This window comes from Mus musculus, chromosome 16, assembly GCF_000001635.26.
Source record: "Mus musculus strain C57BL/6J chromosome 16, GRCm38.p6 C57BL/6J".
Classification (NCBI taxonomy): Eukaryota; Metazoa; Chordata; class Mammalia; order Rodentia; family Muridae; genus Mus; species Mus musculus.
In genome coordinates, this window is record NC_000082.6 from 36,303,391 (window position 1) to 36,316,607 (window position 13,217).

At 39.6% G+C, this 13,217-nt stretch overlaps 1 protein-coding gene across 3 annotated transcripts; it reads left to right on the forward strand.

Annotated features, from left to right (window-relative positions):
* Nucleotides 1-1,966: 1,966 nt before the first annotated feature.
* Nucleotides 1,967-9,327, forward strand: Cstdc3 (cystatin domain containing 3). Of its 3 annotated transcripts, none has more exons than XR_876057.1 (3): nt 1,967-2,202; nt 2,790-2,973; nt 7,803-7,859. XR_876057.1 is itself a non-coding variant. In XM_156070.2 (3 exons), the coding sequence occupies exons 1-3, from the start codon at nt 4,649-4,651 to the stop codon at nt 9,261-9,263; spliced, it is 297 nt and encodes a 98-aa protein (XP_156070.1). In that variant the 5' UTR covers nt 4,630-4,648; the 3' UTR covers nt 9,264-9,327. The 3 variants fall into 3 exon arrangements, 1 of the variants encoding a protein (XP_156070.1); XM_156070.2 differs by lacking the exons at nt 1,967-2,202; nt 2,790-2,973 and adding exons at nt 4,630-4,717; nt 9,138-9,327 and having other exon boundaries at nt 7,803-7,904; XR_876058.1 differs by lacking the exon at nt 2,790-2,973 and having other exon boundaries at nt 7,803-7,865.
* The last annotated feature ends 3,890 nt before the right edge of the window (nt 9,328-13,217 follow it).

A 13,217-nucleotide genomic window follows, 5' to 3' on the forward strand; every position in this document is an offset into this window, starting at 1 on the left:
TTGAGTCAACATTTTGTGGATAGTTTGGAATCTCCATCCCTCCACTGGGGATCCTGTCTGGCTACTGGTGGTAATCTCAAGTTTCATATCCTCAAAGTTTGGCATTTTGGCTAAGGTTACCTACACTGAATCCTGGGAGCCTGCCTCATCCCAGGTCTATGGGTCTTCCTAGAGATCCCCCCAAACAACCCCCCACCCCTACCCTAACTCCTAACCCCCAACCTCCAACCTCCAATCCCAGCAGTTGGATATTTTTATTCATTCTCCTGGCCCTCTGGACCTGTCTCCTGTCTCTCCTCATACCTGAACCTGCCCTTCCTTTCCCCACTCTTTCCCATCTTCCACCAATATCCTTCCCACTGTGTGTCTCCCATGACTAATTTGTTCCACCTTCTAAATGGGATTTAAATATCTTCACTTTGGCCTTCCTTCCTGTTTACATTCTTTGTATCTGTTGGTTGTATCATGGGTATTCTGTACTTTTTGGCTAATATCCACTTATCAGTGAGTACATACCATGCATGTCTTTTGGGGTCTGGCTTACTTCACTCTGAATGATATTTTCTAGGTTCACCAATTTATCTGCAAAATTCATGATATCCTTGTTTTTAGTAGCTGAATAGTAGTCTCTTGTGTTAATGAACAACTGTTTATATATGCATTCTTTTCTTTACAGACATCTACATTCCTTCCAGTTTCTGGCTTTTATGAATAAGGCTGCTATGAACATAGTGGAGCTTAATGGGCACGTTTTTTCAAAGCCAATAAATACAATATTTGTGGGCCATCCCCAAAATATATGAAGCAGAAACTGGTTTTCAGGTTCTGAATACTGTATGGAATAATTAAATCAATCAAGTTAATCCTTCTATCCCTTTATATATTTAACATTTATAATGAGATGATGAAGAACCAAGGAGAAGGGTTTCTGTCTTGTAATGTCAAGTGCACAGACTCTCAATGGAGAGGAGCCTGAGATATCTCATTTGAATTGAGTGAGGCTAGCATTTAGTATTCACCAACTGGGAAACCACATCGAGATAAGGTTATTCCAAGGCTGAGCATCAAGGCTTAATAGTGCATTGTATGAAGTTGGATTTTGTGTTCTCATTCTCTCTCTCTCTCTCTCTCTCTCTCTCTCTCTCTCTCTCTCTCTCTCTCTCTCTCCTTAAATCAGTGAGAATAACATCATTCATATTGTGTTTACTAAAGGTCACCCTGACTACCTTGAGAACAAAGGGCACCTGTTTATTTTTAACAAGAAAGGTCAATTTTGTCTGATGGATCATATTTGGATATGAGGTAAAGTATGATCCTCAGACTTCTGCATTGAGCAGTTAACTGGATGACTGCCACTTCCCTTAACTAGGTAGGAGGATACTCCAGTAGGGAGTGTGTATGAGTCAAAGTTCTCAAAGGTACAGGAGCCAGTGGGATGCAAATATACAAAGTAAAGACTTCGTTGAGTCACTTCATTAAAACTGCAACATCAGTTGAATCACATCTGAGAGTCTGAAAGCTCAGAACCAACTGGCTACTGGGTTCTTGAAATTGGCAAACTACAGAGAAATTGATGTTGACATTCAAAAGTTGTCAGTCATATATGGTGGCCCTGGCCTTTAATCTCATTGCTTTAGAGCCAGAGAACTGTGGAGTTCTGTGAGTTCAAGGATAGACTCATCTACATAGTGAGTTCCACACCAGTCAGAGATTCTAGTGAAACACTGTCACATTAATAAGGAAAAAAAAAAAACTTAAAAAAAAAGTGTGTCAAAGAAGCATATTTCAAACTTTTGACACAGTGCAAAATGATTCATTATAATGAATGTCATGTAGAGGTATGCAAGAGGGTAAGACTCATCCTCTTCTTTCTAAGTTTCACACTTCTATGGCAACAGACAGCAGAACAAACAAAGGTGGGGCAGGATTATGTAATCAAAAATTTAAATGACAGAGGACACTGGAAATGAAGTCCCAAATACCCAAGAGCTCCCCATTTTTAACAATTTTATTTGACCCAAAATGGACAGCTAACTGCAGATGTGACTGGACAAGCAAGTTCGTGACCTACTAGTGAAAGACTAGGTATAAGAACCAGCAATGTTGGTCTCTTCAGATTCTTGGCTTATCAGTGCGGAGGTCCATCTTTACAGTACTTGGCAGTACCCTTCCTAGAATGAACATTTTCTGACCTACTACAAGGTAAGGCTGGTTAAACGAGCTGCTCATGGTCAAGACCTACATGAATGGGAAGAGGAAGTTTTGACCAATGTTTCTAGGTTTTATGTTCAAGAGAAGAGTTTTATGATCCACCTTGGGAAAGGCTATTTTTCTTGGTGATACTAGGGATTGAACCTTGTGCCTTGAGTAAGCTTGGCAAAGAGCCAACACTGAGCTACATTCCCACTGTCTCATTTTCTGAGTCTCAACATCAGCAAAGAAAGTTACAGGAACAAGCCATGTAAAGTTGGCAGATGTTAGCACCGGGCGCAGAGGCACACGCTTATGATACCAGAATCTGAGAGGCCGATGTAAAAGCTCATGAGTTCAAAGTACATGGGGTGTTCAAGGAAAGCCTGTGCCTCGTAATAACAAAGTTCTGTCTCCAACAAAATCATTTATTAGAATGCTGGTTGACAATTATGATTATTAATCCTGCAAATTTGATGGGTTATGGTTAGAAAGTCCTTGGATACAAATCTTCACCTCAGTGAAGCACATTTGATATTGGGTCAACCGAGGTAGAAGGACCAATTTTATATATAGGTGACATTACACCATTGTCCTAGACTGAACACAAATGGGAAAATGAGCTGAGAGCCAGCACTTGTCACTCTGCCTCCTGACACCAGATACATGAGACCAGCTGCCTCTCAACTACCGCCATGCCTTTCCCACCATGACAAACGTACTGCGGATTCATGAGCCAAAGTTCCTGTTGTCACTGAAGTCCTGGCCTCTCAGTGCTTGAAGGTAAATGTTTATGAGATGAGAGCTACTAGGGAGGAGTCCAGAGTTTAACCAAGGAGCATCGCTTGGGCACATGACAGCAGAGGGGGTCTCATCCACAAATTTCTTTGTTGGGCAACTCATAGGGTACAAAGAGGTTGTATAGGGGAAAGCACAGAGCACAAAAGGTCTGCATCATTCAGGGCACATAGCTATGTTTCCTTCTTCTCCAAAGCCTCAGAACATATCAACAGACAGATCTTCAAGCCAAGTCCCCTTTCTTCTTTTTAGAAGGCCTTATTCCTTTTCTGTAAGTCAAACCTCACAGGATTTTACAAAACTGACCCAGTGAGGCTGTGCCAGTTGATACATAGTATTAAAAGAATAAGCCTAAAATTCTGATGTTATACAAAGATTACCAGACACTGTGGGTTCTGTACTTGTAAAGAAAGGTAATTCAGCAGGTTTCTTTCTTTTTTTTAACAAGATTCTCTCAGTACCCTCGTAAAAAGTATTTTGGTTGTTTTTAGATATGTGTATTTCACTTTTATCTTAATGTGTATAGTTGTTTAAATACAGAAGAACACAATAAGATAACATATCTATGGATCTGTCTCTCAGAACTGACCAGCCCTATCTCTCTCTCTTGGAATCACCCCAGTGGGCAGGTATCATTGAGTAGCAAATCTCTGTGCCATATTACCTGTTATTCCAAGCATGTCACTCTTGATACACTGCAATTCCTCTAAATACTAGCCTTACCTTTTACATGGTTGGGATATTACATGAAAAGTTACTTACTGGCTGTAATCCCATCACTTGGGAAGCAGAGACAGAAGGATCAGACATTCAAGGCCATTCCTGTAATCCCAGATCTCTGCAGGTAGAGGCAGAAGAGAACAAAGTTCAAGGTTCATAGTGAGTTCCAGGACACGTTGGACTACATGCAATGCCTTCTAAAAAAAAATGTATATATATAAAATTATCTGCATCCGGCATGCTGGTGCATGTCTTTAATCCAAGCTCTTGGAAAGCAGAGACGGGGATCTTTGTGAGGTTGTAGCCAACCTGGAAAGAATGTAAATTCCAGGATAACTCAGAGCTGTTTCACAAAGAAACCAAGTTTCAAACAAACAAACAAACAACAACAACAAAACAACCCCCCAAAACAAACAAACAAACCAAAAATCTAAAACAAGAGAATGAACAGCAGCAGAAGAAATGAAGGTGTTTGCTATTTTATTCTTCATAAAGAAAAAAATAATATTTTTATGGTGATAAATATTTTTGAAACTATAAGTAAAATCCATCGTAGACAGTTTTATTATTTTTATAAAGCTGGGTGGATCCTAAGCAACCAGCCTTGATATTAAGTATTCTCTTTAAAGAACTTTTCAAGGTTTAACGTATTTAGAAAGTCTGGTCATACATGTCTTTCCTCAGATGACACAACAGGATGACACTCTGACACACAAGCTTGCTCACGTCCCTCACCACATTTCCCTTCAACTCCACTCAGCATTTCCTCTACGGGATGTAGTAAGACTTGCCTAAGGCTACACTCATTTCCTCAGTTCCTCTGATACTGTGGAGATAAGACATTAGAGGAGGAGTTTACAGATACCTTTAAAACCCTGAGTCTTAGTGCTTGCAGGATCATTTCTTCTAAGCATCCTGCCTAGCAAAGAAGCAACTCATCATGATGATGCTTGGAGGTACTTCAGAGGCCAAACCTGCCATATTAGAAATCCAGGAGATTGCTGACAAAGTGAGTCGATGTACTTCAGGAAAAGATGTGATCCCAAACCAAACTTCCAACATTGGATTTACAAGTTGGCCCTGTGTTAAGAGTATGGGAAATGACAGAAACCATGAATACATGATTTTGTTCAGACATTTATACAGATAAAAGTGGAACATTGAGCCTTTTAGAGAAATTTTAAGACCCCAAGAGTAAAATCGACCAAGCCACACTCTTTACTGCAGCCTCAGTTTCCCCAGTAGCTGAAGGTGAATTCGTGCTGGATCATCTCTACACCTCACATGTCTGATCCCAGGAGCTCTAATGACTGATGGAATTTTCCAATCACTCTAGTTGAAGCTGATATATGGAGGCTCCTAAGGTCGTTAAGGAACTCTGAGCTGATTCCATGATTCTACATCCATCAATCCATCACATTCAAAATACAACTAAAAGTTTCTAGCAAGTTAATACATGCTGCTTAACTATCATCTATATAAAAAGATGTATCATGTTGCCTGTTTTACAAAGGAGAAATGCATGCAAATTTTGGAGGGAGGTTTGCAATCTGTCAGCTTCTTTTCTTACAGCACATTGCTTTTAACCTTGAAAGCAAATCATCCTGGAGAACAAGATCTGTTTTGTCTTTTTGTTTGTTTGTTTGTGTGTTTGTTTGAGACTTGGTCTTGCTAGATGGTCTAGCATGCAGGTAACTCAGGCTAGCCTCAAACTCAAGGCATACCTGCTGACTCAACTTCTCAAGTGCTTGGATTAAGGTCATGTGCCACCATGCTAGGCACCATCAGATTTTATGTGAATAGAACAGATGGGAACCTTCATACTTAAGGCACTGAACATTCTAGAGGGGGTCGCAGTCCTAAAATTCAATGACTGCGTATTTAAGGCTAAACAGTTCTCACTCATAGGTTTATTTCAATAAATATCTTGGAGCATTTTACTTTCGAGGAAAATTAAATCTTTTAAATCTTCATTAGAATTCTCACATCAAGTTGGTGTTCTCATGAATCACTTGTTGTTGCTCCAGGCAAAATACTGATCTGACTGAAGAGGGTCAGATAGGCCTGCATGTCCGAAGTTCTTCCAAGGTCTCTGGAAGTGTGGGCACTCCTACCCCTGACTTTACTTTCCTGTATATATATCGACCAGATATATTGAGCATCCTAGAAGGTTTGGAGGAGATGGGTCCTTAAAATAGGATGTCAAGGAAAAGTTCTCCATTTCACTTTAAGAAGAAAGAGCTAAAAGGACCAACTAAAATAATGTACATAAAATTATTTCAAAAAAATATGCAAAAAGGAGGCATAGTTGATACTTATGTTGACTGAAATAAAAATCCCCCTGAGATGTCCCAGGACCAAGTCTGTAGGGGGATAGACAGGGAAATTCCGTTATTTGAAATGAAGACATTACAGCAGATTTTCATGATTTTTAATTGTTGATTATCTGGTTATCTAGATTAAGTTTTCTTTTGAAAAGAGGATTTTGCTATTTCTCAGAGTGGTCCAAATCTCACATGAGCAAGTAATCTTTTTGCTTCTAGTCTCCCAAATAACAAGAACTATAGGAGTGTGTCATCCTGCCTGGTTAGGGTAATTTTTGAACATGATATTCTCATTAGTTCCTTGAGGATTTTATACATACATAAAATATATTTTGATGATATAGTATTAAGTTAGGAAGCTACTGGAAAGGGTTTTCTTGATAATGACACAATCTATAGACCACATCTTCAGTAATAAAATTAATCTAGAAATATATTCTTGCAGTTCCAGAGAAGCAGAATGAGACATAGATATTTAAGGAAGTCACCTCACAAGGGAAGAAGCTTTGTTGTTGTCAAATCCATGATCTCTGTTCCACCTCTCAGTTGATTTTCAAAGCTCCCAGGCAGGCAAGGAGGCATTCCAACTTATTTTTAGAGGACGAAACCAAGTCTCAAGATGCTTAAGACTCAGTCAGATAAGAAACTACCCAGTTCTTTTTCACTGCACAGCCTCAGCACCCTGGGGGAGCTTTGAAGGTATCAGAGCAAGGGAAATGTGGCAAATACGCCTTGTTTTTGGAAGCCAGGGCCTCAGGCTTAAATTGCCATGAGGGATACCTTGCCAAGAAGCAGTTTACAGGGACATTTCCTAAGTTTCCCTTAGGTGTCCAGCATCTGACTACAAACTGTAGAAACTACATAAAGGCTGAAAGAAATAGCCCCTACTCCCCCAAATTGAACAGTGCAGAGGAAATCAATCTATCTAGGAAATGTTATAGAGTAAAAGTGAGTTTCTCACTGTTTCATGATCACAGGTTTAAGATCAAAAGGGACTTTAAGCACTGCTGCCAACCCCTTTACTGTCAGGTGAGCAGGAACAGAGGTGGTGGCTCAGCTCCCAGATGTCACTTATCTGGACATCTGGGAGAAAGCCTGAGGGGGAAACTCCCACTAAAGTATTGGAAGGCAGAGAAACCAACAGTAAGCTGTATTTTTAGGAAGCATTTTCTCACTCACAGCAATAATTCTCCCTCCAGAGAACACCACAGCATAGATACTACTGAAAGTCCTTGTTAGGTCAGGAAATTCAGTCTATTCCTCCAAGATGATGGTCTGTTGGGTCTCCATACAGTATCTGGCCAGAGTGAGTTATTGTATCCCTAGAACAATCTGAGGGAGCCCCAAGAAAATCTCCACTATGTGTTGTTTATTTTGTATTTTCTGATCAAATATAGACATACCTAATGTGGCCTTTTATTGCAAATCATGACTATATAGTTTTTCGTTTTAATTTGTATTTGTGTGTGTGTGTGTGTGTGTGTGTGTGTGTGTGTGTGTGTGTGTGTGTGTGTGTATGTGTGTGTGTGTTAGGGCAGGATTCATTCCATAGCCTCAACAAGCCTAGATCTTTTTGTATAACCCAAGCTGCTCTTGAAGAACATTCTTCTGCCTCAGTCTTCCAAGTTCTGAAATTAGAGGTTAGAGGCCTGAGCAGCCAACCCAAGCTCATCAGTATCTCTGAGGACTCTCAGCAGGATGAGATTCCCAGATTTGTGAATGAGTCAGCACAGCCCTAACTAATGTCATCTCCTACTTTCTCCTCATCAGGTCAGACCACTGCTTGAAGAGAAAACCAATGAGAAATATGAAAAATTTGAAGCCGTTGAATATAAATCTCAAATTGTCGCTGGACAAAATTACTTTATTAAGGTTAGACACCAACCTCCCTCAAGCATTTATGTGAATGTTTCTTGTTGCCCCAACTGTACCTTCATTTCTACCACTGGTCTTTAATTAAGACACTTGCAAGTAAAAGATCCCCAAATCCATTGGATGACAGGATATTTATTTTATGAATACAGATAGCTTTTTTAAGACCTACAATAAGAAGTCAATGTGATCTGTCTCTGTCTCTCTCTCTCTCTGTGTCTCTCTGTCTCTGTCTCTCTCTCACACACACATGCATAAGTACACATATGTGCATGCACTTATATACCCATAATGCCAAAAATAATGGTAGACTTTGTTTAGTAGCACTTGAAGATTAAGAGCACAATACCTTCTCTAGAATACAAAACTTTTATTGTTCTGATAAAGAACAAAGTGATAATTCTTATCCTGATGGTCCCAGGTTCACGCCAAAAACAAACAAACAAAAACAATAAAAAACTAAAACCCAAAACCAAAACCAAAAACCACTGAGAGTGATACCTGATGGTGCCTAGGCTTCTTTGCTTTTATTTTACAAAGGAGGCAGCCTGATGGGCATTCACAAAATTGGTTACAGCACAGCAGAGTTATGGGAAACATACAGTCCATATTCAAATGGAATTCTAAAGCACATCTGAGGTTCTTTTCTTTCATCAAACTAGTTGCAAATTTTTCTCCCAACTTAGAAGTCAGAAAACAGAATCACCAAAAACACAGTTCTAGGCATCATGAAAATAAAATGTACCTCTGAAATGTAATCTGTGCCAAAATTTTAATGAAAAGTACAATAAAGTAAGTCAAGATGGAGAAATGGATGAGTGAGTAGGAACTCTGGCTGTTCTTACAGAAGACATGGGTTTGGATCTCAGCACCTACTGGAAGCTCACACCTACCTCTGAGTCCAGTTCAAAGGGATTTGATACCCTCTTCTTGTGTTCTCAGGCACTTCATGCATGTGATGTACATAAATAGAAATAAATTGAATAAAATCTTCTTCTAAAAGATATTAAAAATACATCTAGGAAATATATTTTTGGCCATACTGTCAGCTGCTCTTTTTCGTAGTATAAGGGATGGGAGTTCAGTTTATCTGTGCTAGCTCGGCCAGAAGAGTTGTTTCAGATGATCTTAGAACATCAAGTCTTGACAAGAAGGGAGATCTGTAGTACAATGGATATCCATGTGAATAATCTTATTTCTTTGTTCCCTTGTTTTTTCTTTTATGTCTTTCAGGTGGATGTAGGGCATGGTCGTTTCCTTCACATAAGACTCTTCCAAGGGATTTCTGAAGAAGATGACTGGGAACTTGATGATTACCAGGTTAATAAAACCAAGAATGATGAGCTGACCTACTTCTAAGCAGCAAATTTTAAAGTCAACTGAAACCCCTCTCATTGTAAAGAGATGTGGCCATCAATAAAGAAGCATTCTTGAAATAACTGTTTCCCTCCATCATTACTTAGTATTGTGTTGACCTTTATTTCCTAGACAATTATTTTAAAATATGGAATATTTCATGAATTTGCATGTCGTCCTTGGCACAGGCCATGGTAATCTCTTGATTGTTCCAATTTTTAACCTACATGGTGCCAAAAAGAGCACAGTGTGCATGGCTATGATACCAACAATGGTACCATGAATGAATAATACCAACTGGAAACCTTATAAAAACTATGTGATCTGTCTCTGTCTCTGTCTCTCTCTCTGTGTCTCTCTGTCTCTGTCTCTCTCTCACACACACATGCATAAGTACACATATGTGCATGCACTTATATACCCATAATGCCAAAAATAATGGTAGATTGCAACTGTGTAAAAGATCTTCTCATCCCTCCCTCACTGCAGGTGCAGTGGTGGCTGTCAGGGAAGCTCACTCCTTGATCTCTTCATTTGCCCAGAGCCTAGCATGTTATCTGTGCCTTCATAATTTGAAATCAAATTTGTTATTTTTCTAGTCATGTTTTGAAACAATCATAACTGATAAAGAAGCTGCCCTCTACCCCTTCCCTATGTTTCTCTAGAACTTCAGAGTCAATTGCAGTGATTTCCCATCACCAACAAATAGTTCTTGGTACTCACTAGTGCAAATACCCATTAAACACTTTTATTGAATAATTTATATGCCATAAATTCCATGCAGTTCAGATATTTCAAGTGTTCTCTTCAGGGATGTTTAGCACATTCACAGATGCATGCAAATCTCACCATGTCAAGTTCACAATCTTTTCCTTTCCACACCCAACTAAGAGCTGTCAATCTTCTAACTTCCTCCCTCTCCCCTTACCCCTCACTGCTAAGAAGCCACTGCTTCCTTCTGTCTCCATTTGCCTATTCTCTACACTACATACCTGCCACAGATCCTCTTTGGTTCCTGTCTGCGTAGAACAGGTCTCTGGTTGCAGATGGACAAGGAGTCGGCGAATGAATGACAGGCTCAACACAGGAGATTGTGTAGAATCTGAATATATTGTCACAAAGTGAACACCAGTCAGAAAACAAAGGGGTAGGATGTCACAGCAGGCAAAGTACATTGAAGTTACCTGACACAAAACAAAGGAATGACTTCAAAAGGACTTACAGGAACCAGGTAATATTTACAGTAAAGATAAAACTGCCCTGCCTAGGGTCAGCTAATGACAGCTAAGGATTTCACACCCTAGTCACAATTTGTGCTATTCCCTTGAGCCTTGTGAAAGCTAGCACCAGGGGGTTCTGATCTAGCAGACCTTCTCATGAATAATGCAATACCACAACCCCCCTATTTCCTAGGCCCTGATAAATTCGTGTATAAGTGTAACTTGGCTGTTCTTTTAAGTATCTGTGGAGAATCTCCATTTGTCAGAAGAATTCACCAACTTGCTTCTAATATGCAATGTAGCCTGCTATACCTGGCTGTAGTGAAGATTCCTGTCTCAGTGGGATTCCCTAACTTTTACATGGTAAACCCACTTATTAGCTAGGCCATTGTGTATCCCTTGTTTGGGTAAGACTGGCTACTGTCCCAAGTAAACACTCTGCAGACCAGCCCTGAGCTATTCCGACTCCATTCTTTGTAATGCCTAATTAGTTTCACCATTTCTACTAGAAGTAAATTTGAATGTTACTGAATAGATAACCTTCTTACTGAATTCCTAACTGAATTCCAAGTTTGTTGGCTTCAAGGATTTTCTGGGACGTTGGAACACTGGCGAAGGCTTAGCTATGCCAGAATTCAATCTTAAAAGGCACTTATAATAAAATAATACTAAAAGAGAGCACATGGATCCATACACCAGACTAACACGGGGATAGGGTATGAGAATGCCAAGGTCCCAGGAGGTTTGAGTTTCTCTGAAACTCTTTGACTCGTGAGTGCTTCCAGGCCTCTCGGCCTGCCAAGAAGACTACACTGGAGTGTGTGTAGCACATGCCTATATATCTGTGAATACATACATATGGAATCATTTCTTTGATCAGTTGTAGTTGTTATTTTTTTCTATGAACAATTTTAAATATTCATTAATGTAATATCATTTTATACCTTTTTATACTTAGTAGGGCACTTTTCGTATCGTACTATGCAAATACATATGTAATTAATATATTTGTATAATATGTTTGGTTAGGTTTTTTTTTGTTTTGTTTTTTTCTTTTTTTTTTTTTTTGAGATAAATGGCTGCTATACGTAGCCCAGATTAGTCTTCAATTCAATATATAGCCCCGGTTGACTTCTAACTCATGGTCCTCCCATCTCAGCCCCATGAGCACAAGATTACAGACACGTTTTACTTTCCCTCGCTCACATTTTCATAATCTTATTATATTTGAAAATTATAAATATGTATTTATTATTGCAGGGCTTTCATGGGATCCCACTTGAGGTTTATAAAGACATAGAGAAATCTATAGTCTTCTCTGCATCTGCCTGCATCCTGCCCAGACATTCTGCCAATTCTCCTGCCCAAGCCACCAGCCCTGTATTATGCAAAAAGCCACATACCTTACTTGAGAGTAAGTCAGTTGGCTTTGGGGACAGTTTGCTTTTCTTTTTGGAGCAGTTGAGGATGTGGCAAATATTTATGTATCCTTCTAAACTGATGCTGAGTTAATTAACAATGGAAAGCACAGGAACACACTTTCTCATAGCTGGTGAATATAATATGTGAGGGTCATCTCAACCTCTCCCCCATTTAGTAAAAAAGGGCTTTGTCTCTAATAACAGTAATTTATATACAATTAGAACAACTATGAGAACTATTAGGCCAAGAATTACTTTCACAGTGTTTAATCTATTCATATTTGGCAATTTTGGAGCAAATATTTCAGTATCTATGTGATATATTTCATTCCTTTTATATATCGTAACTAATTTTCCTATGACTATTTATGCATTACAACCTCTACCCTTTACAACTTGCGTTTACTGATATTAAAACACCTTTTTAGACCCTAAAACACTTCCTTAGATCCTTTACAATTTAAGCCTTTATATCTTTTAACCTTTACAAATTTTATATCTCTTTTGTTAGTTTTTTTTTTTTTTTCAGTCTGCTAACAAGGAAAACTGTAAACCTCTAACTAACTGGTCTTCAACCTTATCAGAGCCCTGAGGGTAAATCTTACCTGAGTAAAGAAGTACAGAGCAAGCAGCCTCCAAACCTGTAGAGCTGACAGAGACTTACTGGATAGAGGCTACCTGGATAGTCAGCTAAAGTTCCTCTGTTTTGTGGGGCATCAATCTTTAGACACCAGGCTCAGAAGATCTGACAGACTTTTTTTTTCCCCAGCAGGAACTTGGGTGGACTGTCCCATCTTGTCTAGGCAAAGTGGGACAATCAATTTCCCAGTGTTTTGGTCGTCCAATATTGGGAGCTATTAAGACAACACAATTGTCCTGATCTCTGAATTGGGCCTCCCCCCCCACCCCCAGAAGAAAAGAGGGTCAAAAGTGGGCCACCGACGCACCGGTCTGAGAACAATTACAGATTGTTCCAGCCCTAAGTCAGTGCTGGATGTCCTGACCTCAAGATGTACCCTGATACCGCCAAGTTCCTGCTTCCCCTTGTAACTGCCTAAAGAATGTCCAATTCTATTGCCCCACCCCTCCCGCTGATAAGTACCTGTACTTCCCCTTTTGCTTGTGCAATTCTACTGCCCCATCCTTCCTGCTGAAAGGCACTTCCCCTTTTGCTTGTGCATTTAAACCTTGGGCCTGGCTAATACAGTGGAACCTTGATATTACTCAGAATGTTTCCCTGTCGTGCTCTACACAAGGTTCTCGTCTCTCTCTATCCCCCAATTTGGTTCTTAGGAGAAGGTCCCCTTGAGGCCCTC

What these genes read in the sequence shown, in the direction of transcription:
- Cstdc3 (XM_156070.2), top strand. Translation starts at nt 4,649, where the DNA reads ATGATGATGCTTGGAGGTACTTCAGAGGCCAAACCTGCCATATTAGAA. An exon ending in TCCAGGAGATTGCTGACAAA is followed by an intron (nt 4,718 to 7,802) that starts GTGAGTCGATGT and finishes TCTCCTCATCAG; the next exon opens with GTCAGACCACTGCTTGAAGA. An exon ending in GACAAAATTACTTTATTAAG is followed by an intron (nt 7,905 to 9,137) that starts GTTAGACACCAA and finishes TATGTCTTTCAG; the next exon opens with GTGGATGTAGGGCATGGTCG.